Genomic DNA, 27,262 nt, shown 5'->3' on the forward strand with positions numbered 1-27,262 from the left:
GCACGTGCATTATTTAACTAATAATGAATAGTTTAAACATTCGCACTGCAGCAACAAAGTCGAACGGTCTTCTCTTATTTGTTTAAAAGCATACGGAAGTAGCTGTCACGTAAAAACTGATTATCGTCTGTATCCAGTCCACAATATGAAATTAATACAATGATTTATAAATGCTATAAAAACTGATGAATTGATGTCAACCACTGTAGCAAAAGAAATCTCCAAATCGACTCTGCCACCAAGTAAATCCAACGTGATTGTAAGAATATATTATTATTCAGGAACAGGACAACGGTACATTAAGACAACTAACTGCACTTTTGTAAGGAACACAAAACCGATTTCGAAATCAAGGACCTTCAAATGATTAACTCGAAATACTTTTCATTATATAAAGCGATCATTTCACTTGGCCCAGTGTATACATTGAAAACGAAATTAATTCGTTAACAAACATGCTAATCTCCTTCAAATTGCCCGTTACTTCATTATGCTTCATCTTTTTCTTAGCCCCATGGATTGATTGGTACCTATGTCGATTAGAAAAAAGCGAAAAGAAAGAAAAAAGGACAGAAAAGATTTGAAGGTATTGGAGCAAATCGTCATGATCGTAGAAGTTGTGAAGGAAAAGTAAGAACTGCTACAGGCGAGACTTTTTCTAATCGAATTTAGAACGTCTTAACTAAAGAAAGAAAATATTTAAAAAATGGATTATGGTACGCAAAAATATGTAACGTGATTGTATCTTAAATAGATCTGTTGGTCCTTGTTTTTACCGATTCCATCACCATGTTGAATCTTTTGCACAACAAAAGATGAGAGGCAACAGTCCGGACTTTTTCGTCTCTTTAAACATCACGCATGGAGATAAAAAAGAGGATCATTTCATAGATACAAATTTTTTAATCAAAGAAATAATGATTTTTGCAAAGGAGCATTAAACTTTAACACAACAACTGTGAAGCCTTAAGGTCTGGAATATAAGTTTTGATGTAAAGTCATGACATAAATGTTTCATTATCTCATTTCGACATCATCAGCCGCACGAATTCTGAAATTATAATTAATAATAATAATACTAATAATAATAATAACAACAACAACAACAACAATAATAATAATAATAATAATAATAATAGTGAACAACCTTATAACAGAAATTCTCAACTTCTCAAATTCTTATGGTATATCATTGTCAGACTCTGAAGTTGCATCTACATGTGACGTTCCAAAGGTGTAGGGAGAAAGTCACAAATATAAGAATGCATACTTGTTAAACAATAAAAAGAATTTGTTTTATCTTAACCTTTGAAATCGTGGATTTTCCCCCCAAAAAAAACAATTTTTATAAGTTATCAAAACTACTTTCTTTCACTGCAGTCAAATATGCATCGTTAACATATGTTCCAGAAATTTAATGGACTGCTACGCAGGAACACATTCTTCAACATCCTACATTACGCTAATAGGTTTTCTTCAATGTTTTCTTCGTGTACCTTTCTACCCTCAATTGATGAAGATAAATATGACACTACTGACATTTTCCGTGCGAATATGCACAAAACACAGCAGAACATAAACGGTTAATTGCTGAAATAATCAAGCGGATTATCATACGCAACTATTCCTTCCCTCTGTCAGTAGTAGTTCTTTGTGGGAACTGGACGACAAAACGGCAATCAGCATTAGAACATAGGTTAATATATGGGGATTCGTGTGGGACAAAGAAGAAACCTATGTTAAATGAGCCCATATGCTGAATATGGCAACGAATTTATAGGGACACAAGTATTTATGGGGACAAAGTGTTTATGGGACAATATAGACAAACACACACATAGAACGTATAGATGTACACATGGCAATGATTAAGTAGCATCTCAGATTTCTAAAAATATGGGTTAAAATAAGTGCCATCACAAAGGTCATTTTCTTGTCCTCAAAGTTCATTTCACAAGGGTCCTTACAACAATACCCTCTTCTGGCAGCATTGTCTCTCCACAGAGATTCTTCTCGTCGATCGGGCTGTGTCGATGATTCTAGTAATGGCGCATGATGATCTAACATACATCAGATAGACCGGTTAAAATAACATCATTGACAAGAGTGTGGATCCCTCTACGCTAGCCAACATTATGTTGACACCTCATGGTCTCATCCCAGTATATATGGCTGGTTACGACTTAGAAGTGACACCTTGTGTTCCAAAATGTTTTCTATTTTATATGTTTTAGTTCCCTGTCTTCTCTTTTTGTTATGTTGTATACAAGAATAATGAATATAGAACAAAGAATTTTGTCAGGGTTAATCATTGTTCTGTTCTGTTAAAATGATTATATTTTTTTTATCCCGTATGCTTCGAGAGGAAAAATACTTCCTTCATTTTGACTGAAGCTGGCAGTGGGCATGGCTTCCGTTTTCTTCTCTTAGCTAAGAGCGTAGGACAGTACTGCCCTCTCTTTTGCCACTAAGTGTTCGAGCTAGTTTTCTCTCCCATATCCTTATAAACATGTAATACAAGTAGAAAAAGTGACTTTACAAGAATCATTTTTGTCCTTGGGTAGTGTTAGATTTTGTGTGTGTTTGTTGTGATGCGGCCAGTATTTGTAAGGACTGACACTAACTAGATCATCGTTATAACGTTTTTGCCTTATGTAATCCTATAAATAAATAGTTGGGAAAAACATTTTTTTTAACAGTATTTAAAGCCGATCTTATAAATAATAAGAAAAATAAATAAATGTTTACATGTTTGCATTTTTGTTTATGCGTGTGTGTTTGTGATTCCTTTTTACATTGTTAGTTTTGTACACCTTAGCGTACTTTTGTTGTATTATTCTTATGTTTGAATTAGGATTGAAAAGTTTTAGGACGCGGACGTTATTGAAAACATCCTATCTAATATATAATTATAAGTTATATATCTTGAAGCACCCTGGCGCTTCATAACTTACAGCGGATTGAAAAGTTTGAATGATTGAAATCGTCTTGTTAGCAGACGTAGAAAAAAACACCCACTAGTTTTGTGACTTTGTCCACCCTACTGTATGTGTAAGTGCGGTATACTCTTTTTTTGGTTGTTCAATATTATGGGTGACGTAAGTCATGTGACGTGAGAGCTTTAAGCATGCGTACTTAGCTTGTAGACAAAATTATCTCGTAGATGAATTTTTCCTCTTTCGTTTGGTTGAATATTAACGTTTTAAAAATAATGTATTTTATTATGTGTTAGATTGTATTATGTGAGATGAAGATATATGTGTCTTTCCTTTGCAAATATAACTTGTGTATCATCTCTACATTGGAAAACTTCACGTATTCATAGCTCGTTCTTCATTCCTCTTCCTTCTTTTTCTCTTTTCTCCCATCTTTCCTCTCTCTCTACCAGATTAGTTAATTCTCCTGTCTTCGTCCATTCCTTCATTCAGACATGATTTTCTTCCTTCCTTCTTTTCTTCTTACGTTCGCACGCCTCTAAATCATCTCATGTTTCATATATTATAATAACATTTTATTGCAAGAAAAGTGAATAAACACGAGAATCAAGTCGCAAAATGATAAACTATAAAATGTCATCGCGATCGATACTTTCCGCTGCTTCGTCGTCGACATAGATTTTAATTTACACAACATATGTTGGTGTTTTCATCAAGATGGGTATAGATTTTAGAGATTTTATGATTTTCATATACACATATTTCTTCATTTTTTTAATTTCCTCCTGGATCAAGTGAAGGATCAACACCATCGATAGCACCATAGGACAACCACGCATTTAAAGATGGCTAAAAGAAATGTCCTCTCTACCCTGGTCGAAGAGGTAGAAGAGGGTAAAAAGAGATTAAAGAGAGGAAAGCTGCCTCAGACCGTATGTTCGGTGAAGCTCATGGTGAAGGGGGCTCCGACTCACAGTGAAGAATGAGGATCACCAAGAAAGAGAACTGGGACATGGGGGGTTCGCCAGCAGCAGTAACAATTAATATAAGGGAGCTGGCAACAACATGGGTAGTAACGACATCCAAACAAAGAGTCGATTAGCGGGGGAAAAAACCGTCCGAGTCCCTCAAACGGAAGAATGTGATTCTGAAGCAACTCAGGCCCCTTCAGAGTTTCCAATTTCCATCAACCCATGGGGTGCAGGCAGATGGAGTAGACGCTGTGTATGTCGAGCTAGACCTGGGATGTGAGGGCACTTGTGCACTAGAGATAAAAAATACCCTTTTTAAAGCCAATAAATCTCGATGAAAGATATATTAATCAGTTTCCCAAATTATTTGCCAAAGTATGTATGTATGCATGTATGTATGTATGTGTTTGTCGTTTGTCTTTCCTTACGAAAAGCCCTTCGCTTATCAAATTTGTTTGTATAAATAAAGATTGTTTGTAAAAAACGTAAAGAGATATGTGTGTGTGATTTGGATTTTTAATGTAGCTTTAACAATTTTCCGGTCATATTGCTACGATGTATGCAGTGTTGCAGTTTATAGTGACGTCTAGCACTGGGGAATAATGCCGCAGACATGTAGCATGATGTCCCACCCAGTCACATTATCCTGACACCAGGCCGACTAATCAAACACTAACCTCTTAATGCCGAGCGTCAAGCGAGACAGCTGGTTGTACCATTTTCAAACCCGCGACCTCGCATCCGAGGCGGACGCTCTGACCACTTTGGTCACCGGAGCGGTCAGTAAAAAATAGTTTATTTTGGTCGAATCAATATATATTTTATATCCTCTGGCCTTGTGCGTGTGGTGTGAATTGCATTTTATGTAATTTTGTTTTCCTTCAAGACCGTACTTCATGCATATAACACAGTGCATTCGTCAGTCGTTGAATTTATCGTCGATAAGATAAGAATGACGACAGCATAGCATTGTACAATGGGTAAGTTGCAGGAAGCAGTGGATTTAATGGTAGGGCCGGAGCTTATAATCAAACAAGTAGAGGCTCACTGGTATACCCTGAGCTGTGTTTGCTGATATGTACCTGCTCTTCAAGCAGCCAGGAGACTGATGAAGGAAGTGATACCAGAGGAAGCTGAGAAGATAAAGTCCGCCTGGGAAAAGGACAAACAAGTTTTTTAAAAAAAGTCAAAAGAAAGAAAAATACTTTCAACGACTCAATACCAACTGGATGAAGGTCCGGGACAAATTTAGACAACTGGGCCGCCCATATTGTATCCCTATTCTGAAATGGCGGCTAAAGAAGAAGACGTAGTTGAAGAAAACAAGGGGCCCTTTTCACAGCAACCCATATTTACACTCGGTCATTGCCAAATGTATTGTTCTATGTTGTGTGCATATGTTTGTCTGTATTTTCCCGTAAACACTTTTATCTGCACAAACACTTCTGTCCCCATAAACACTTTTATCCCTATAAACCAAGTCCGATGTTAAACATATGGGTCCATTTAACATAGGATTTCCTGTTTGTTCCACAATAGTCCCCAGCATGTTTTCCTATTGGCTAATGCTAATCTCGCGTTTGTCCTCAAGTTCCTACATATAATTACTTCTGTTACACATAGTGCTAGCCAATATATATAAGCATAAAATAGTTGCGTGTTCCGAGTGAATATTCACTGGGTATAAGCACATATCCACCTTACATTTCATACAAAGACTTCGAAGTGATTTGCTGATTACGTTCTTTGCATTTAAAACGGTATATTCACAGGTAAAACTTGACAAATAAGGTCGTATAAGTGTGACCCAAAGCAACAGACAGTAAAGAAATAAACATTACTGAACAAATGTATCCATCTTATTAACCCAAAAGGTTATGACTGTAGCAACATGTCATATGTGGTGGGAACAGGACTTGCGTATTAAAGATCAAACTTACTTTTGTATTAATTACCAATCTTGCAACAAAAGTTTGTTGTTGCATCATTTTGTGGCCTAGAATTTGAATACCATGTAGAAATCCTCAAGTTGTGTCCACGTGTAAAGTGTGTGACTGTTTGGTTCGTATCGTATGTGACTGTTTGGTTTGTATCGTATGTGACTGTTTGGTTTGTATCGTATGTGACTGTTTGGTTCGTATCGTATGTGACTGTTTGGTTTGTATCGTTAGAGATATAGCCTGATAAACTTCCAACGAGAATGAAAATGTCCCTTTGAAAAGTACAAAATAATGACCGTGCGAAACAGTACATTCGGTTACGTATTAGTTATCACAATATTAACATTCATTGTCGTTGTCTTCGTCCAAACGATCGTTCTCATTGCCAACATATTCGATATTATGTATACGATCTAATTCGGCAACAGTAACATTTTTATCATATGTAGGTAAGGTAAGCTTGAAATATATTGAATTCAATTATATAATCTCACCATCATAATTCACTTGTCCATCCCCATCCACATCTGCCGTTCTAATCATCTCGTCCACATCATCGTCCGTCACTTTCTGCCCCAACTTGATCATCAGGTGCTTCAGTTCTGCTGCACTGATGTAGCCGTCACCGTCCATGTCAAACACTTCAAACAGCTTCCTCATCTCATCTTCTGAAAGTTTTCTTTCATTTGTCTTTCTGCTCATCATCGTCAGGAATTCTGGGAAATCTATAGAGCCTTTACCTGTGACATTTGATAGATAATGTTTCATAGAGACATTACAATATAAAAATTGTAGATAGCATATATGTACATGGAGACTGGAGGGTTTATTGCTCTTTTTTTGGCATCCTCTTTCCTGTCATTGTGTTTATCTACTCAACGTAGAGTTATTTATAAAACATTTGTAGCTGAATTTCAGATATTTTTCAATTGCTAAGGAATTTCTTGAAATTGTAAATATTTTAGCAGGTTATATAGAAAGTACCTATTTTTAACATGCTAAACCTGGCAACATTGCACCTGCAAAAAATTGGTCCCATAAAATTTGGCAGTCATGAAACAAAGTTGTTTGTTCATACATATTCCGAGGTTCATAGTTTCAAGAGCTCGCCCATTGCCCGTAGCCAATTGGTCACTTTAAGACACCATCTTTAATATAGTTCGCATAAATTCTCATGAAAAAACAAAACAAATTATTTCTGTGTAAAAGACCCTATCATTTAATCCAATCGATTGAACCATGGCGTCTTTCCGCCTTTTCAGTGGTGTTTATATTTCCTATGCTATTCCTGCTTAATCAAGAACACGGTTTGTTTATACGATAATCCAAATCAAGTTTTAAAGTCTTCTTTAAGAATGTACCATCGGCATCCACTTCATTGATCATGCGTTGAAGTTCAGCCTCTGTGAGGTTCTGTCCCAGGGACGTCATAACCGTCTCCAGTTCCTTCGTGCTGATGATGCCATCGCCGTCCTTGTCCAACTCACTGAACACGTCCTTGAACTCTGCACATAGAATCAAGACTGTTATTTAGTGGAGAGGAACTGAAGGATGAGAGGATGCAGGAGAAAATAAGTGCTTATTGCCAGATTTACTTTGAAATTGTACAAAATCAATCAAATCCTACGCGAAACATATTGTCAATTGAAACAAATAAGGGCGGAGAGAAATTAACAACTGAACAAGTACATAATCTTATTTCAATGTGCAGACGCTTGTTAAATCAAAATATCGCAAACTACGTGTCTTTGTATGTTTGCCATGTGTTTGTCCAGCTGTACTATATACTAAGGTCTAGTGATTAAATAGCCAGCGAGAAAACATTTTGACATACAGAGTTAATATCTCTGACACGTTTTGCATCGTTATCTAATCACTGCTAAATATTTCCCTAAGTGTACAACTCTTATATCCTCGTAATCATTCATTATATATAGCAAAAGTCGGGACTGGCGTTGGATTTTACTCAGATATAAGTCACGTGTACTAACCAGAAATTTGTTCTTCTGTTAGCTGATCTACCTATTAAGAAATGAAGAATTATGAAAATGCAAATCAGGTTAAAAACATATTTCTAACTTATCATTTTCTTCTTTATTATACGTTCAACTGCACACTCTATCAGAAACGGAGGATGCAATGAGAGAGCTACATAAACTCGACCTTTCTATTTTAACCACGAACATCCTCCAAACCGGTACTGAATATTTCCCTACACTAGTAAAAGAGTAAATCCATACTGCATCTCGTACAGTCTATCATGTATATTCATAACATGCTGACGTGCCTATAACGTTATTTTACTGATGTGAAGGTGCAGATGAATAATATAATGACAACGTAGAGCATTCGTGTCAAACATTTTAACTTAAATATGCTTACTGTTTTCAGGCATGAAGTTACGGGATAATATATGCAGAAACTCTACTTTCTGAAGTTTAAAGTATATGTCGATCCAAGCTTGTTCGACTGTTCCTTAAAACTCCTTTTTAAATTGGTCTTATAGGCACTAGTTGATCTAACAATTTATTCTACTGAGAAAGTATTCAAATGTTTATTGCTATGTACGATTTTGAATGAACGTGAAATAAATGTAGTTTTGAGGTAATAAGATGGAATGAATGTATCACCTGTAACGCAATTGCTTTTAAGTATCTTCATTTTGTCTGCCTTTTATGTTCAAGTTGAAGGCATTTGTGAAAATGTGTGCACTTGCTTTTATTAAGCGGTTCATCTGATGCATTAGGTATTCTAACCAACTAAAATTTTATATATTGCAAACATACTTTCAAAACATGTGTTGTTGTTTCCTTCAAAATCGGGAAATGCCTCGCATCCTTAACAATATATTATATTTTGATACGACATTAACTATCCATAATCTGTGCTATATGTGGACACGATATTGTGTTTCCATAACATTTTGCTATTTTTGGATATGACATTATGCATCATTGACACTGTGCTATATTTTTATACTTATGTCGCTTAATCCGCCCATCAATCAGTATGAAGCTGCTTAGCTTTCATGGTCAGAGACCAATATAATATCATATTTTGTACATAGTACCAATATAATATTATATTTTGCACATAGTACCAATCACAGAAAAATAGGTCATGAATATTATTATCCTCAGATATGTTAACTTCTCATTTTCGTGATGAAAGACAAAAATTAATACCCCATTACTACATTTCCTGGACTAACGTGTATTGATATCATCAACTGATGAATGCAAGTAACTCACGACTCTTGACAAATATTTATTGCGGGTTGTTTTTTTAAAAAAAAATATTATTAAGCAATCAGAATTTAGCACCTCCGATCACCAGGTCATAAAGATATTGTTGTTGTTTGGTTTAATGACATTTTTCAACGCATGATTTGCAATGCACGGTGGCCAGTATATTTGGTGGAGGAAGAACCCAGTAAGACCCATGTAAGAACCGCTGACCTGACAAGAAGCTACAGGCGATTAGTACAGACCCACTAAACAGGACAGAGCTGAACTATTTGAGGGATCTGCAAAGACGATCACCCCAGGCTTCCGGGCAACAGGGAATTATTGGCGGATTAAATTAAGCACTAAACTGTCTTTGCAGAGACTAACATCAGCGTGTAAGCGTGAGGATTTGAAACACGGGACACATTATACAATTGCAAATTTTCACACTAATTACAATGAATCAAATACTAAATACACAAAAGATCATACTAGAAATATATAAGTAGACAAACCGTAAGATAAAAATATGCAATCGATAAAAAATAGGTCACAAAATCGGTCACAAATATGTCACTTAATCGGTCAAAAATAGGTCACTTAATTGGTCATAAATAGGTCACTTAATTGGTCAAAAATAGGTCACTTAATCAGTCAAAAACAGGTCACTTTACAAACAATCGGTCCAAGAAAGGTCACTAAATCGGTCAAAAATATCCCAATTTGGATTCACCAGTAAGTTGACATAATTTTACGGCGTGTTTTGTATATTCATTAGTCGCAGAACACATGGTGTGTATTTGACCTATTTTTTGACCGATTAAGCCATATTGGATATCAGTTTTTGGTTGGTTTTAACAGCCCTTTAAAAACTGGGACCTATTTGCCTTTGTCAAGGACATACTGAGGCAAATGACCCAGTCTGACCTGGACGGTTATCCAGCCAACGAACATTAAAATATGAGTCCGACGCTGTACGAACTGAGCTTCCGCGGCTCCCCTTATTACTGGATATCAGACTAGCACCAATACACATTAGGAGTAACTAGACGTCATAAGAAGTTGTTTGGTGAAAACACGATATTGATAAGACCAGCCGTCTAGTCAGAGGAAACAATAACAGGATTTTCAAGATGATTATTGTGGTGGCCAAGCTGAAACTCAGCCGGCTCCAATTTCATATATGGCAAACTAGACATCATCATCAAGGTCATTCAGTGAAAACTCCACGCATATTTTACCATTCATTCACTTGCAGCGATAACACTATTTTCCACTGTACATTCCTTATTAGATATCTGGGCAGAACCAGATAAACATAAGAAGTCTTCTGGTGAAAACTCCATACGATATGATGTCGTTCCGTTCAGGAGAGAGACAGAAAGAGAGAGAGAGAGAGAGAGAGCAGCATAGGAAACCTGATAGTGTACTGGTTGATAAGGAGAGGAACCCTATCTCCATCACAGACAAAGCAGGGACAAGACATTCTCACGTCGCCTGCTAACAACAAGAAAAGCAAGAAAGACCCGATAACTTAAAAGGTTCAGAAAACTTTGAGATCTTGAAACACTTAAGGCAATATACCCACAAACTAAGAGACAGACTGAAGATGCTAGGAATTGGCCTAAAAGCCAGACCTACTACAAAAAGCGGCAGTCTCCTTTGAACAGCAGATCTAAAAGCCACATGATATGGTCCCATCCTAGGAAACAAGACCAGCCTGAAATACACATAAAGTTGCCATGGAAGATAATAATAATAATAATGTGATGTGATGTGATGTGATGTGATTTGGATTTTTAACGTAGCTTTAACAATTTTTCAGTCATATTGCTACGATGTCTACAATGTGGCAGTTTATAGTGATGTCTAGCACTGGGGCATCATGCCGTAGACATGTAGCATGATGTCCGACCCTGTCACATTATTCTGACACCAGGCCGACCAGTCCTAACACTAACCTCTTAATGCTGAGCGCCAAGTGAGGCAACTGTTAGTACCATTTTTGTAAGTCTTTGGTATGACTCTGTCGGGGATCGAACCCACGACCTCCCGCATCCGAGGCGGACGCTCGAACCACTAGGCCACCGGAGCGGTAATAATAATAATAATAAAAAGTATAAAGTCTAACATATAAAATATCACGTGCAGTTAATTCTTTGAGCTGATACATGTAACACATGGTGAAACATTAAACTTTTGATCACATTTACTTCCTCATCATTCTATCAGATGAAAACTGAATCACAAATGTAGTCATTGTTAAATCTGCAAGTACGATTTTACCTGGATCTACAAACTGACTCTCCTTTTTGACTGTCAACGGTGAATCTCGCCATCATTACGTGGCCATCATCATCATTATATTTTCTGCTCACGAATATTGATTACACTACATAACCAGTAGAGTGATACCAGTAGAAATTACAACAGGTGTGATCGTGTTCGAATTATAAGGAAGACACCAGTACTAGCAGGTACAAATATAACATAGAAATAAATACATGTTTACACGCAAACGTGCAAAAGCAGGGGTAAATATTAACTATCTACAGGAGACTTAAGCTGTAACTGCTTCTTCTTTGCGCCATAAATCTGATATATACCATCAAAACAAGAGTAATAGACAGTTCAGCTCTAACTATTATAAGAACATTGTTTTCCACAGATACAAATTTTTAATTTGCATTCCGTTTATTAAGAGAAATTAAAAATGAACAAGATACTCAAGTGGCCTGATAACGCTCACCCGCCTAACACCTGCTTGACACCTGTCTGATAGTCAAAATCCAAGAATATTTGATCAAGACATTTTGAACAGTACCATGCTTTCTAATTGTAATGTTTTTCTGCAAACTATCTTTAGCTTTTTATATCTTAATCCATATTGGGTGGCACATCAGCATAAATCGTCCAATCTTGAAGGGTTCTATGCCAGTACGCTTTGTGTCAAAGTTGGTCAAGTTTTATTCAGCAGCTTTCTATATAGATAAAGCTGAATAAATGTTTTGTATATTTAATAATGTCAGCCTATTAGTCGATGATAACAGTGTCGTGTTACAACTATATGGTCTAAGTAACAGAAAGAAGCAAAACCGACAAGTTTTGCAAAACTTAACAAAGAAAGTAATTCTTTAAATTATAAAATGAAAAATTAAATCTAACATACAGTATCATAAATTAAATCCAAAATAATCGTAAAATTTCCAGAAAAATCCCAAATAATAGATTGTTCCGAATGGATTCCAGGTTTTTAATGAGCTGATGTACAAAAAGCCTCGAATGTGCTTAAGTGTCAACAGTCTCAATGTAACAATTGAATTGTCCAGAACGTCTTTTAATGAATTCACAATAATGCCAAAATAGTATTTAGTCTAATTAGCACCATGTAATTCCAATAAATAATTTAAAAAATGACTACACTAAAGAATTTAAGCACAACAGTAATATAAGATAAGAACAGAAATAAGATTAAGAATACTTGTTTACTTCTCTCACAGTATACATCTCCACCACTCTGTTACACATCCATATCGCAATTCATCCACACGTGACATATTGCATAATACGTCTCTGCTTGACATATGTCACAATCATACCAATGGAAAACTACTCCAAATGTACACAGGTTCATTAACATGACTGTAACCTGTTTAAAGCATCACTATCTCAAAATATAATCTACGATCATGGACATAAATCAGCTATGCAACATATTGTTAATAAATGATCATTATAATGTACAATCATGGACTAAAGTTAAACTCATACTGTCGATGTACGTAACATTAGATGAATATAAATTAGTTTATAAACAATGCAGTAAAATCGCTTCCCTCTCATTGGTTCAAATTGCTGCTTTATTCTACTGTCATATATCATCTACTCTGTACATGTCCACTCCAAAGCAAAAATGTGCATGACCTCGCTAAAACACGTCTGCACTAGCGAAACGCACAATGCTATCGTATATCTTACTACTTCGCTAAAAGAGGTTGATACAATGGTACATTAGTGTATAGCAAAATCACAACATAAAAATATAAATTATTTGAACTATATACAATTCTTTAGGACGACTGGTAAAGAAACTTTCAAAACATGAATACCAATTTCAGAAGGATGCTAATGACAATCAATTATGAAACTTAATGAAAGATATATACTCTCCAAGATCATGTCTCTTTTTATGTTACTACTTGTTTATCAGTTTGTAGTAATTGTGACCATATTTAATGGCAGATTGTCATGGTTTGGACAGAATTTACGTTATTATTGCCAAAATGTTCTCTGTAAAGTTGGCCACATTTTGAGAGTTTTTCGTTAAGAAAGTCATTTGGAAAAGTTTCTATTTTTAGTTACTGCGGCCATATTTGATAACGGATTGACATATTTGTACCATAACGGTTGCCGTAAAATTTAGCCAAGTTTATCTGAACAGTCTCTGAGACGTATTTAGAGTATCTTTTTTTTCTTTCAATTTCCAGCAATGACTTGAATCCACTTCTATGCTTTCAATATTGTTTGGTCGAATTCCGTGGCGCATTTTTAAATTTAATCACTAAATAATATTATTCAATGTTTAATAACATGATTTTGCTCAAGATGTAAATTGAAGATCTTTCTATCTTTAGTAACAGTGTCTTTAATTGATGGAGGGTCCAAATCTACTGTATCAGGCTTAACAGGATCTATGACAGGGTGTTTTCTAACATAAGAAGTCAAGTTCTAGTGAGCGGTTTTGGAAGTCGTATACTTTTTTGTTCCTATTGTTTAGTAATGGCAGTTATATTCGACGGCGGACGGACATTATTAGCTTACATTTGAAATATCTCTGTTATATGGTACTTATTATCAAGTTGGTTAGTCTCTTGTCCACAGTTTTGGCAAAGAATTTTAAATAATTATTCTTTTCATTTGAGTAACGTCAGCCATATTTGATGGCATATAGGCATAATTTGTAAATATTTCAGTAGCCTTTATATCGGGATGCTTTCTTTCAAATATGGTAAATGATACGATTGTAGATAAGTTATTTAAATGTTTTTCAACTCTGAACAACGGTGGCCATATTAATGGCAAAGCAGCATCGTTTTGAAAGGGTGGTAGTAAAATATGCTAGAATGAATTCTGTCACATTTGGTGAAGTCCTTTTGAGGAGTTGTAATGTTATTTATAGTTTTCCTATTTTTAGTTACGGCGACAGCAGTTGATAATGACTCGGCTTTATTTGTGCGAGTTCTAAGCATCGTCATGCTAGTTTGGCTTCAATATGAACAAGTTATTTTCAGTGGTTTTGGAAACAAAGAAATTTAAATATCTTTCAAGGTTTAGTAACGGCTGAAATTTTTTTATGGTGGATTGTAATCAATTATATGTCAGAAAGCCCTGTAAGTAAAGATTTTTTTTTGTGTGTGTCAAATTTGGTTGAATTCGGTCCAGCGGCTTTAGACGAGATATTATTTTCCATTTTTAGCATGGTTGTTATCCTTGATAGCGCATCGGCATCATTTGTACCAGTTTGGAAGTTCATTCTGCCGGCATGCATTCTATTAAGATTTATAACATTTAAGTTAGCGGTTTTGAAAAAGTTTTAATTTCAAGGGGTGGAGATCTTTCTAATTTTGGTAACGGTGGTCATATTAGATTGAGCACTGGCTATAGACATCATATGTATATGTTTTAATGCATCGTTAACCAAGATACTTTCCACAGGGTTTGATATGATTATGCCCAGTAATTTCAAGCTCGTTTTGTTATTTGAAGTAACAAGGATGTTTGACATCATATGTACAAACTTTAAAGTTTTTCAATTAGATGATACTTAGATAAGCCTTTTCAAGTCTTGAACATGCGTTTAGTTATTAAAAATTGACCTTCCATGCTGGACCATATTTATGTGCGAAGACGTTTGAATCAGCCTAATATCCAACCTAATACGTGTACCTAAATATCAATGTTGTATGAAATTTGGTAGCTTCATTTCATTTCCAAGATTGTAGAGAGTTTCCGTTTAATGGGAATCTTTTCGTGCAAACTTAAAACTGAGGACAGAAAAATTGTGTCGGTTTTCAGGTAGAGGGGGTTCAATTTACTCGGAGAAAAGCCAAGAATGTAAAGAAGTACAAAAATAGAAAGCAAATCAAACAAATCGATCATGAGAGGACTTGTGTACAGAGGAGTTCATTTATGAAGAGTTTCACTGTAGTAAGTAATCCTCGCATGACAAACGAATGACAAAATATCCAGTACACAGTTTCATTGGTAATTGTGCTAATGTTTCTGACTGTTACATTAAGCTAGTTAATCCACACTTCTTAGGAACGGTGATCTACCTGGCTAACACTCAGCGTTGCTGAAAAGTTGTAGTTTGGTCATATGCAGAATAAAGTCGAGGAAACATTGCTGAAATGTCGTGGTTTGGTTACATGCAGAATAAAATCGAGGAAACATTGCTGAAACGTTATGGTTTGGTTACATGCAGAATAAAGTCGAGGAAACGTGGCTGAAAGATTGTGATTTGGTTACATGCAGAATAAAGCCGAGGAAACATTGCTGAAAGGTTGAATATGATTGTGTCATTTATTGTGACGATGTGTATGGTTGGGATGGGGTGCTTGCAATATTTTATTTAAACTGTTATAGAAGTCTCACACAGGCTCTATTTTGTTGGACGTTAAATTTAGTGAAAGATAGATGTAAAGCTCCGAGCACCCCAGTTAGCAATGCCGACGGTTAGATGGTTCAATATACACAATGTTGAAATACAATGAATAACCATTTAATACCAATTCAATAATCAAATGACTCAAATTTCCAATGACACTCCTTCCATTCGACCCTTTAATAAGCCTATTGCATCACTTGATTAACAGTGTGAAATTGCTTTCCACCTGTCCTTGTATTTCTACTCATCTGTTGTATCCATTCTCTCTCTTATTTCTCCCAATTCCTTCTATCTTCCTCCCCGACCTTTCTCCAAATTCCTATTCCTCCTCATCTTCTGCTTTTTCTAGACTCCTTCTCCTGCTCCTCCACTTTCTCTTCCACGACTGCACTTCTGTCGACTTCGACTGTATAGGATACAGTCTAGATTCCTTCTCCAACTCTTGAAAACTTGGGACACAATGGAAGCGGAAGTTCTCTGTCCCTAAAAAAGCTTCCTGTGAAAACACAAGGACGGTACAATATTTTTCCTTAGCCCTCTCATCTCACACTACACATAGCTTATCACCAGATAACGGCTATTAAATTTCTGAGGTCACGCATTCGTTCACATCGAGATACCCATACGTTTTTGTATGGTAAAACAACGTCATAATATAGCACGGTATCAGTTGCTTCTTATACATACATCAATACATTCCGTCACATCGGTACATATTCCTAATCCCGTTATACTAAATAATATCACAATAATCAGACGCATTTCTTTACCATACAACTCATACAAACTACACAAATATTCAAATACCCATGCTCTGATATATGCATACGTCCATAGTAAATAATCTTACATACTTCAACCGGTTTCCAAATTCACAATTCAAGCATGTATAAATTCTAACATAAAGCATTAATAAATGCATTGGTTTACTACGAAGTAACCTAATAGCGAATTACAAATATAATTCTGACTACAACCTAACAATCTACATAATTCTCTGCGTAAGGCTCAAGCCCATTTCTCAAATACGCATGTAAATGAAACACTACAAAGGTAATTCTACATACTAAACGATCCTAGTAATTAAGTGTACATACTACAAATAAATACAATTGTGATGCCGTAATATTCTGCAAAAATCGAGCAAATAACTTACTGACCTTTTCGAAGTTTGTCTTTCCTTAGAATCTACATCTAAGTTCTCCCGCCAAATTACGAGTGGCTTCTTTTCTCGGAGTAAACCCTTTTGATCAGCAATCCTTCCAGGTGAATACTGAATTAGTCTTTACGATTCAGAAGGTATAATTCGGGTCTGAATTGTAATCACCCCCTCTATCTCAGTTTTCGATTGGATATCGCTGTGAACCGATCTAATCAAACTTAGCGGACAATGTCCCTCTCGATGTCTGTCAACCTGGGGATGGATGAGAACACGCCCCGTTCCTCGTGGACCTTCCTTTTGATCCTTGAACTAATCTTTAATGTATAGGTGTGATAGCGGCAAGCCTTTGTTCAGTGACGCGAGCGGTCGCCTTCGCTGACTCAAGCTGGTCCAGCTCTGGCTGGTCAAGGTAACCTTGCGTAAGAGTTGAAAACTAACCCCGCGGCTATCTTTAGAATTCAAACACAAGGCGGCGGTAATATCCCCAAGACAGATAGATTATAGCTTATACATTACTTTATAGATGGGGCTAAGCAAATATGACATTTATAAACAAAACATATTTGCTTTTTCAACGTTGTATCGATGTTTTGTCAAACGTTGAAATATTGGAAATGAACCATGATTGTTTCGTACATTTTCAGTATTATTTCCAATATAAACTGAGCGAAGTTTTGAACTTGTGTCGGAAAATATTTTATTCAACCTGTATATTTACAAACATCTGGTACGGTCACTGGCTTATCTAACTTTACGAAACTATCAACTGAAGTTTGTAGCTCTTCTTGTACCTGCTGGTCCGGACGAAGGCCACAATATGTACTGTTCTCAATTGTTTTGAACCGTCAAAGAATAAACATGGCTAAATTAGTCTATATTTAGCACCAAAAGGTTTAGAAAATAACGTAATTTTGATAGGCCATTTTCGGGATGATAGGCTATTTTGGGTTGATAATGAAGCTGTCATGGACATGTCAACTCCTTGCGAGAAGGCGCCATTTTCAAATGAAGCATGTAGCAATCAAATATCTCTATGAATAGAATGAAATAGTCTAGGCGTACTTGTGTGACATTTTTTTGACTCGTAAAATTATGTGTATACATATAAATTGTATTGGTAAGCTGGAAAGTGTCATATCTTGCACGACGTAAAACGGGAAAGGATTTCGTGGGCAAATACTTTGAGTGAAACTTTTTTGTGTTAAATGTGCATGCATTTGGATCACGGGAGTAAGATTCGTCGTTCTGACAAATATGAAAAATATTCAGTGTAATAATACAACACGAAATAAAAAGAGAAATAGAAAGGAAAGTAAAATTGTTTATGTTTTAGACATGTGTACATGCTGATATATATGTAAAAAGAAAACGCAAAAAGGTAAACGATAATTCTAATTTGTTCGTAATAACTATTAATATTGCATATTCATGTAAAGAAGATAAAAAATAAACAATAATTATGATAAAGTAATTGAATCACACTGGATACAATTAAATATTCAAAACTGAAAGAAAATAAATTATATGTCAATGTTAACTTAATACATCTATAATAAAATCGATTGTTTTATGCCTGGCCTGTTTTTTCAAATACTGAGGCTGCCAAATGATAATAGTTTAAGTGATAAACTCACAGCTATCCATGGTCAAAAGTTTTAAATGAACCCTTTAAGTTTATCAAGTAAGAAGTTAAATAGAAATAAAATAGTTATGATACTTTATATAAGTCAAATGAGGCAACAATATTAACTACTTCAAAGATCTTGCATCGTTACCTTACTTACACTTATCAGATTTTATGGCATTACGCTAAAAACTCTACATCATGCAATTGTTTTTATTTTTATTATTTTTCCTACGTTAAAATTTTGTCCTGGAGATAATAGCAAGGTGCTTGTAACATTTATTATTTTTAGTACAACAATATTTATGATGGTACATTAGTGACTTTGTTATTTAGGGATTATGGATTATCACACAACAAAAAAGTGTAGCATGCAGGATTAGATAAGATTTCATTATGTATCTTTTACAGATCATGAACGTATTATGCACGGGACCACGTGTACCTAAATATATATTTTGAAAGACATATGTTAAGTAAGTCTTAGCGACAATATTTACTAAAGTCATTTCATTTTGGTTTTGTCCGCTCAAAGCCCACTGCTAATTGCGATTTTCTAAAATTGACACTAATGGAATCCTAAATCAAGTACAACTTTCTAGTTCTGTGCAGTTATTCCTTCTAATGAAGATCTTAGAAAAAACCAGAGCAACTATGGCCTCACACACACACACATACACACGCGCGCGCGCGATAGGTATTCCGTGTCCGTCGAGAAAGTTGATGGAAAATAACTATTTCAAATCTTGGACGACCTAAAACAAATTTAGGCTCAGTAGGTTCATTTCAACCGAAATATATCACATTTTGTTACATCTGATACGATTTAAGAATGGACAAGATAACATATTTAAGATCGGTATGTCAGCGGGAACGATGTCGGCCGCCATTATGTCATCGATATGCCAATACATTTCCATGTCGGCATACGATCTAAACTTTTTTGTCTAGTACATTCCCAGATCGTGCCATATGTTTAAAAACATAAATGTGATACAATCAGGCATATTAGACCCTGCTGAATCCAAATTTTCTTCCTGTCGGTCACTTTTGTGCCATATTTGCTTACTGGACGCTTCCCGAATATAACTAGAAATAAATTGGCATAACATCTACGTATCTATTAAAAACACGTTACCATGACAAAGCAACAGTTTACTTTCCCTCTTGAGTTTTAACTCTTTAGAAGACAGGCTAATTGGTGAGATTAAAGAATTGCTGAGAAAACAAAAGAATCTTTTCTGCTGTAAAATGATAACAAAAGATCGAACAGAGGAGACTGTATGCAGAGATTTTAGGATCGAGTTTCCTACTAAACAGACTACTATTTTGTTGCGCTTTATTGTATTTCTATCCATACCTAAAACATGGTTACATGATCGCATGATCATATAACAATTGATATTAATCAACTTTAGGTTATTCAAATACGTATCTCTAAGGTTTCTATACCAATATTTCGTATAGATGTTCGTGTTTTTTCCTTTTATATGCTACCTTTGCTCTCTTGGAGTGTCAGAAAATCGTGTGAAGTAACGTGTCATATTTCCGTAGATATGTTCCACTTGGGGAACAAAGGTGGTATTTGGGGTCATATCATAATATATAGGCGATAGGCGCTCATAGACTTACATAGAGATGGCACTTAGAGGTTATATTATAGCATTTAAGCCTCCATGGGTTTAACATGGGGATGGGGATTAGGGTAAAAAGTGTTTATAGGGTCAAACAGTAACAATGTTACAAGCGGCTGACCTCAGTAGCGATGACATATCAACATTGTTAGCGTTGACTTCAGTTGGTCCCGCTATAAGTAGTTATGGGATTAGCAATACGGACGAAATTGGGGGTCATATGTGGTCTATATAGGCGGCCGTAGATTATCATGTAGTCTCCCCTTTGGGGTCATATCATATTGTATAGGCAACGCATATTTTTACGGATGCCCCACATGCTACCCTCAAAGACACCTGAAAAGTCTCTTTACAGAGTTCTCAATGGAATAACTGCACTATCAAATCTACCAACGACGTATGATGTTAGAATAACAAGGATACCGAAGGGTAGAAATGTGGGAGAACGGTACTCGAAGTTTCAAAACCCATCACGAGTTTAGTCGCATTGCCAAAACTTACGGCGTGGTAAACGAAGAACGTTTGAATCCGCGGTTTACTTTGAAGACGTATGAATGCCACATATTTACTGTGTGACGTGGACGAATCATGGGGAGAAAAAATGAAAGTCATTGATGCGTTTTTGTTGTATCTTTGTTTGTGCAAATATTGTCGAGTTCCTACAGAGCAATCAAACATACTGACAGAACACATCGACGTGGAACACATTCGTCAATACGAAGGCGTGATCAAATGCAAAGTCTTACTTCCCACCGACTTGTACTATCCCGCCTTACCACCCTAATTTTTCCTTTATGCTGTATGTGAGCAGACACCTGTAACCAAGACCAACTTTGTCGTCACTTGTCATCACTCCGACTAAGAACGCGCTTTCACAAGAACATGGATCAACATCGAATTAGTTCATGCTGTGGATCTTGAATACTTCTTGGTAAAAGTCTACGAAATTTGGCACTTTCCAAACACAGAACTATATTAAATGTAAGACCAGTCCAAAAAACGGAATTTTAATGAGCTACATCGATGACTTTCTCAAACTAATACAAGAAGTCATTGGCTATCACCCCTGGTATCAGGCTCCAGAAGACCAAGAGACATTCAAAGAACGACACCGTTCTATCGAAGGCTTCAATTTAGATCACGTGGAGAATAATGAAGGAAGACGATCGTTTGCCAAAGTCATGCACAGTTACTTGTAGGGAAACATGACACAACTGAATATATCCAAGTTCAAGTACTTGGCAAAACGAGCCGTTTCTTTGAACTGTTAAACAACAAAGAAGAACGGAAGAAACACGTGTAAGTCGTTTGTAAAGACTTGATCATGACCAAGTACGAAGAAGAGTTTGCACCTCCCGATGCCTTTGGAAATGTTATCATTGCTGCGTACGTGACAGCCAATCCTCGGTTAATTTTTTCAAAGCCCTAACACTTTAAGGAGGTCGATTCTTATACTTTGACTAATACAGTTGCATATAACTTCATCGCCATCATAGCCCTCACCCAGAAATCGAATGGACCGTTTAATTGCATGGATTGCAATTGAATTATCGATCGAGTCAAGTAGTATTCTTTGATGTGCTGAAATAAGCTCTACTGTTCGGAATGAAATCAAGACTCTAGCGTGGCCACCTTGGACTAGCATAAAATGTTCCAGTTACAAAACCACTAAATCGTCAGTTACCATTTAGAGGAAGTATATCAAACTGTGTGCAAGCAACGAGTACAGCTTCCAGATCACAACACTTTGAACGTACTTACACGCCAAGCTCCAGTATATAAAAGAGAAAACGTACAAGACCGACACTTCATTACGACTACAAGCACACAGCTAGAAAGACGATGAAATATTCGACGCAGCAAGAATTTAGAGAGGTTCTGAAGTCCAATGAGGAACTCGAGTGCGATGTTGTGCGTTACGATCACATCGATGCAGTACCATGCGACATCATCGATGCAGCACGCCTTGGATTGCTCATCGATTGGTATTATGGAATGCGGTGCCGTTCTCATCACCATGGAAAATCATGCCGTTTATTACCGGGTGTCTTACCACTCTATTAACGAAAGCGATACAACACATCCTTTCCTTTTTGCTGGTCGACGTGATGCCATGTGCGTACCACCCTACGAATCTTATCAATGTATGTGCAAACTGCTTCAGATACCACCGCCACCTCATCGAAATCCGCCCGTCAAAGAAGAATATACGTTGCTTGTGGCTTAGCCTGCCTACTGTGACTGAATGTCGATTCCAAACGTTGAGGGAAATGGCCTAAATGTGTGGATGTACTTACACCCAAACAATTATCCGGAGCTTGATTTGTCTACTTGGGAGAAGGAGATAATGACAGGTGTTTCAGTTGTGGTGTGTCACTTCACGATTGGGAGTATAAGGACTCGATTTATCTGGAACGTGTCCATGTCATTACCTTCGTTAAGTCGGACCCAAGTATTACCATATTAATGAATACTCTGGAAGCGAACACTTGTTGTTTACCACTGGAGCTGAGAGAAAGCATTTAGACATAGTGTTTCAAGATGCAAGTGAAATGCAAAGAACAACTGCACTCATTATAACGTAGATGTTTTAACACTTGGAGTCTAAGTGTAATCAATTGCTGATTGTTTCAAAAGTGTACAAATAGTCCGACGTTGATCAACATTTATCTGTCTCCTTTAATATTTTGTATGCCAAGTCTTCTAGCTACAACGTGGCAGTGACACACAGAAATAATGGAATGAAACGTAAGAAAAGTTAAAACCTTAGGAAAGTATCGCCTAAAGACGAAACTCCTTTGCGACCTGTGATGTGCTGTGAAAAAGAAACTGAAATAAAATTACTAGGATATCCTTTGCCACCAGATTCCGTTTGGTAATTGTGTGAATATTTACCAGGAAGAAAATCATTACTCAGAAATTACTCGTTTAGAATAGCGTGTTCAGAAAGTCCCTTTGGAGCTATGGGAACTCGGTTCGTTATGATAAAAGTGAAACGGAAAGAGTAATATCATCCATAACGGCAGATATGTTGTAATTACTGGTACTTCCAGGGCTATAAAATCATTGATTCTTTTGAAGACTGACAAATGGACAAACTTTGATCATACGTTCTGGGATGCTATAACTTCTACTTAAAAGGTGAATGTAGTACACATAATTCCAGACGACACAACAGAGTTAGAGCATTACAAAAAATATAATAAGAAAATAAAAAACGTTTGAAAAAAAGACTCGCCTCCTGAAGAGACTTCTTCTCGACTAATTTGGTTGATAGGTGGTGCTTAGCCAAGAAAGCAGATCAAGATTACGAAAATCTCAGACAGCTTGTATTACTTGAAGAGTCCAAGAATTGTGTACATAGTGACATTAAGACTTATCTTGATGAGCATATGGTCGAAACCTTGGAAAATGCTTCTCGTACTGCTGACGAGTATTCCTTAGCTCATAACGTTACTTTTGTAAACAAGTCTTCCACTCGACAGTCTTCTGGTAGAAGAGTATTTCAGCCTAATACGAGCACATCCAAAGTTCAAACGGGCACAACTTTTAGAAATCAAGCTTCTGATAAGATTGATCAGAAGTCCTTATCTCTTCCTACGTGTACCTATGGCAAGAGGAAAGGACACGTTATTTCTAATTGCTAAAACTTGAAAAATAAGCAACAGAATCAAGACAAACCTATTCTAAATGCTCTTATTTCAAAGAGGTCAAGATCACGGTCATGTTTTGAAAGCAATACATTTGTTGGGTCTAATGAACCCCAGTCTGATTTTAACATGGAGAATTATGAACCATTCATGTCAAAGGATTCTATATCACTCATAGGTGATTCAGCCAATCCGATCTCTATTAAATTTTAAAGGGATACATGAGCTTCTCAGGGTCTTTTATTATCAGGTACTTTGTCTTTTTCTGAAAAGTCTTCTTCTAATGAGAATGTTCTTATTCAGGGAGTAGAGTGTGGCTTTGTTAATGTTCCTCTCCATTGTGTAAGTTTGTCATTAGACTTAGTCTCGGGACCCGTGACAGTCGAAACAGTGTGTTCCTTATCCGTTGAGGACATTCATTTATTATTTGGCAGCGACCTAGCTGTAGATAAGGTTGTGGTTAATCCACTTGTAACTGACATGCCTTGTTTGGATCAGAAAGTCGATCCAATTGAGAAAAAAAATACCCTGATTCATACTCAGCTTGTGAAGGTACTAGAACTATGGCAAAGAAAGCTTTTGAGAATGATGTTGATCAGGAAAGTATTCCTTTAGCTGGCACATGTACTGTTCAGACTTTTGATGAGGTCACTTTCACTCCTTGTTTGAATCAATCAAAATATATGTATCACAGTGACCCTCTTTTAACTATTCATTCTCTTATTCTATGCAGGGTGACAAACGACAATCGCTTGTCATCGAACAGGAAAAAGATCCTGAGATCTCCTGTTTGTTTGAAATGGCAATTAGTGAAACTGAAGCCACATAAGTACCTGTTTGTTGTTTCATTAAAAATGGGATTCTTATGAGAAAATGGAGACCTCCCGATGTACCTGCTGGTGACGAGTGGTCACTGAACTATCAAACTGTAGTTGAAAATCATACAGACAGGATCTTCTATGTCTGGCCTATGAAAGCCCCTTTGGCTGGTCATTTAGGGATTAACAAGACTTATCACAAGAACTTGAATCACTTCTGTTGGCCGAAAATTGAAAGTGATATTTGTAAATACTGTATATCTTGTCATACTTGTCACATGGTAGGAAAACCCAATCATAAGATACCTACGGATCATCTGCAACCTATTCCTGCATTTGATGAACCATTTAGCAGAATAATGAAAGACTGTTGTTGGTCCCTTACCTAAGACCAAGTCAGGTAACCAATACTTGTTGACCATAATGTGTGCGTCAACAAGATTCCCAAAGGTAATTCCTTTGCGGAATATTAAATTTAAAAAATGGTAAAAGTTTTGATGAAGGTTTTTACTCATTTTGGCCTTCCCAAATCTGTCCAATCTGGTCATGGGTCAAATTTTATGTCACGAATTTTCCAGCCAATTATGCTTGAATTTGGCACCCAACAATTAAAGTAAAATGTGATATTATGACTTGACAGATGGAGAGAACTTTTGAGTCTGATAATAGTGTTCTGTCTTTCTTGATCATTCTTCAAAATTTGTTTCAAATTAGGTATTACGGCCGTTACAAAGTTAAGACAAAAATGAATGAGTTAAATTATAATAATAGTACTCCTGGGATGAAAATAAATTATAGGGGTACCGGTATGTTGAGAGACATAGCCAAGTTAAACATGCAATTAATTTGATTTTACCTGTCTTACTCAGCTTAGTCAGTGAGGATTTAAACGAAGGAATGCAATCGGAATCTACTGATTTTGGAGTGACAAATCTTCCGAATTCAGAAATTATGAATAATCTGGACCACAAACTTTCACATCTGCATCAACAAGAAAGGAATGAACTTGAACAGTTATTACTTGAATATGAGCACTTATTTCCAGACGTTCCGACATGAACAAACAAAATTTACCAGGACGTTGAAATTGTACATTCCACACCTGTGAAACAACGCCGTACAGGATGAACCCTCTCAAATAGGAATACTTGGGAAAAAAGTCAGTATTTTCTGGAGAATGATTTCATAGATCGGAGTAAAACTGGCTGAAGTTCACCATGTATATTCGTTCCGAAACCAGATAAATTTTTCTGCATGTGCACTGATTATAGAAAGTTGAACAGTGTTACAGTGATGCCGTTTTGGGATGACATGTTCGCCAAATACTTTTCAACGTTTAATGAACATGAATAATTCTGGTATAGATAATTGTGATGCTTACATCGATGATGTCATCATCTACAACGACATCTGGAAAAAACATTTAGCGACAATTAGGAAATTCTTTGACAGACTCGCTGATGCAAGTTTGACAATTTATTTATCCAAAAGTGAGATTTGCCGTGAGTGTGTATCATTTCTAGAACATATAGTGGGACATGGACAAGTTAACACCTATAGATGCTAAGGTCAAGGCTATCTCTGAATTCCCTGTGCCTATCAGTAAAAACCGACATATACGATTTTGGGGTTTGTGAGTCAACAAGAGACTGTTGATACATCAGTACAACGCTGACTATTACATACGTCATCGCCTTCCATTTGAGATTTTCATCGGGATTTGAACTGCAGTTCACATAGAGGTTTTCATTGAAAGGACTTGTGTTTTAATTCTTGGATTACTTTTGGTTTTAATTTGCAATACCGTAAGTTCTTTTTTCTCATTTTTCCACTTTTTATTCTAGAGAAATAAATTATTTGTTAAATTTTACAAAGCTTGCTGTCTGCACTCTTTTCTGTCTCTTTTTAAAAGCATAGACTCGTAACACTATGAACGCTTATATACAATGATATGACCTACAAGTGTCATCTCTTGTGCTTTTCTATGGGCGCCTATCGCCTGTATAATATGATTTGACCCCCAAATGCCACATTGGTCCCCAACTGGCCCATATAAGTATTTATTTCCTTCTTCGCAAGATAGTGAAACTAAATTGAAACTTGAAAGAAAAAAATAAAGAGAAATCTGAAAATATTATTTAACTCTGTGGTGCTGAATATGTCCTAACACTGGGTTCAGTTGCTCACTACCCGGTTTATCCGACGCACAGTCCTATTGCTTGAATCTAGAGCATTGAAAAATTTCATGCCGATTGAGATGTTGTATTATGGTGAGAATACCGAGATCAATCGATATAAATCAATCGAAATGATTCGACATATTTGTCGAATTGGGCGAAAGCGCATATTCTATTATCAACATGACCGCTCAAGCGACCTAGTGGTTAGAGCGGATGTGGGAGGTCGCGGGTTCGAACCCCGGCCGAGTCATACCAACAACTTATAAAAATGGTATTAACAGCTGCCTTGCTAGGCGCTCGGCATTAAGAGGTCGGTGCTAGGACTGGTCGGCCCGGTGTCAGGATAATGTGACTGGGTGGGACATGATGCTGCCTGTCTGCGTCATGATTCTCCTGAGCTAGACATCACTATAAACTGTCAAACTGCAAGTATCGTAGTGATATGACTGAAAA

The 27,262-nt window shown here is 36.4% G+C and overlaps 1 protein-coding gene across 3 annotated transcripts in view; it reads right to left on the reverse strand.

Moving 5' to 3' along the window:
* Nucleotides 1-883: 883 nt before the first annotated feature.
* LOC149794606 (uncharacterized) overlaps nucleotides 884-27,262 on the reverse strand; it is a 42,800-nt gene continuing 16,421 nt past the window's right edge. For 2 of the 3 annotated variants that reach the window (XM_089966608.1, XM_089966607.1), the window contains 4 exons: nucleotides 7,839-7,869; nucleotides 7,209-7,352; nucleotides 6,342-6,587; nucleotides 884-1,051 (listed from right to left, as the gene is read on the reverse strand). In XM_089966608.1, coding sequence (XP_089822734.1) covers nucleotides 1,023-1,051; nucleotides 6,342-6,587; nucleotides 7,209-7,352; nucleotides 7,839-7,869 — 450 coding nt within the window. In that variant the 3' untranslated portion in view covers nucleotides 884-1,022. The remainder of the gene's footprint in view (nucleotides 1,052-6,341; nucleotides 6,588-7,208; nucleotides 7,353-7,838; nucleotides 7,870-27,262) is intronic. The other variant, XM_089966606.1, reaches the window with a different exon arrangement.

Source organism: Sinohyriopsis cumingii, chromosome 8, assembly GCF_028554795.1.
Source record: "Sinohyriopsis cumingii isolate HCF-2022 chromosome 8, ASM2855479v2, whole genome shotgun sequence".
NCBI lineage: Eukaryota > Metazoa > Mollusca > Bivalvia > Unionida > Unionidae > Sinohyriopsis > Sinohyriopsis cumingii.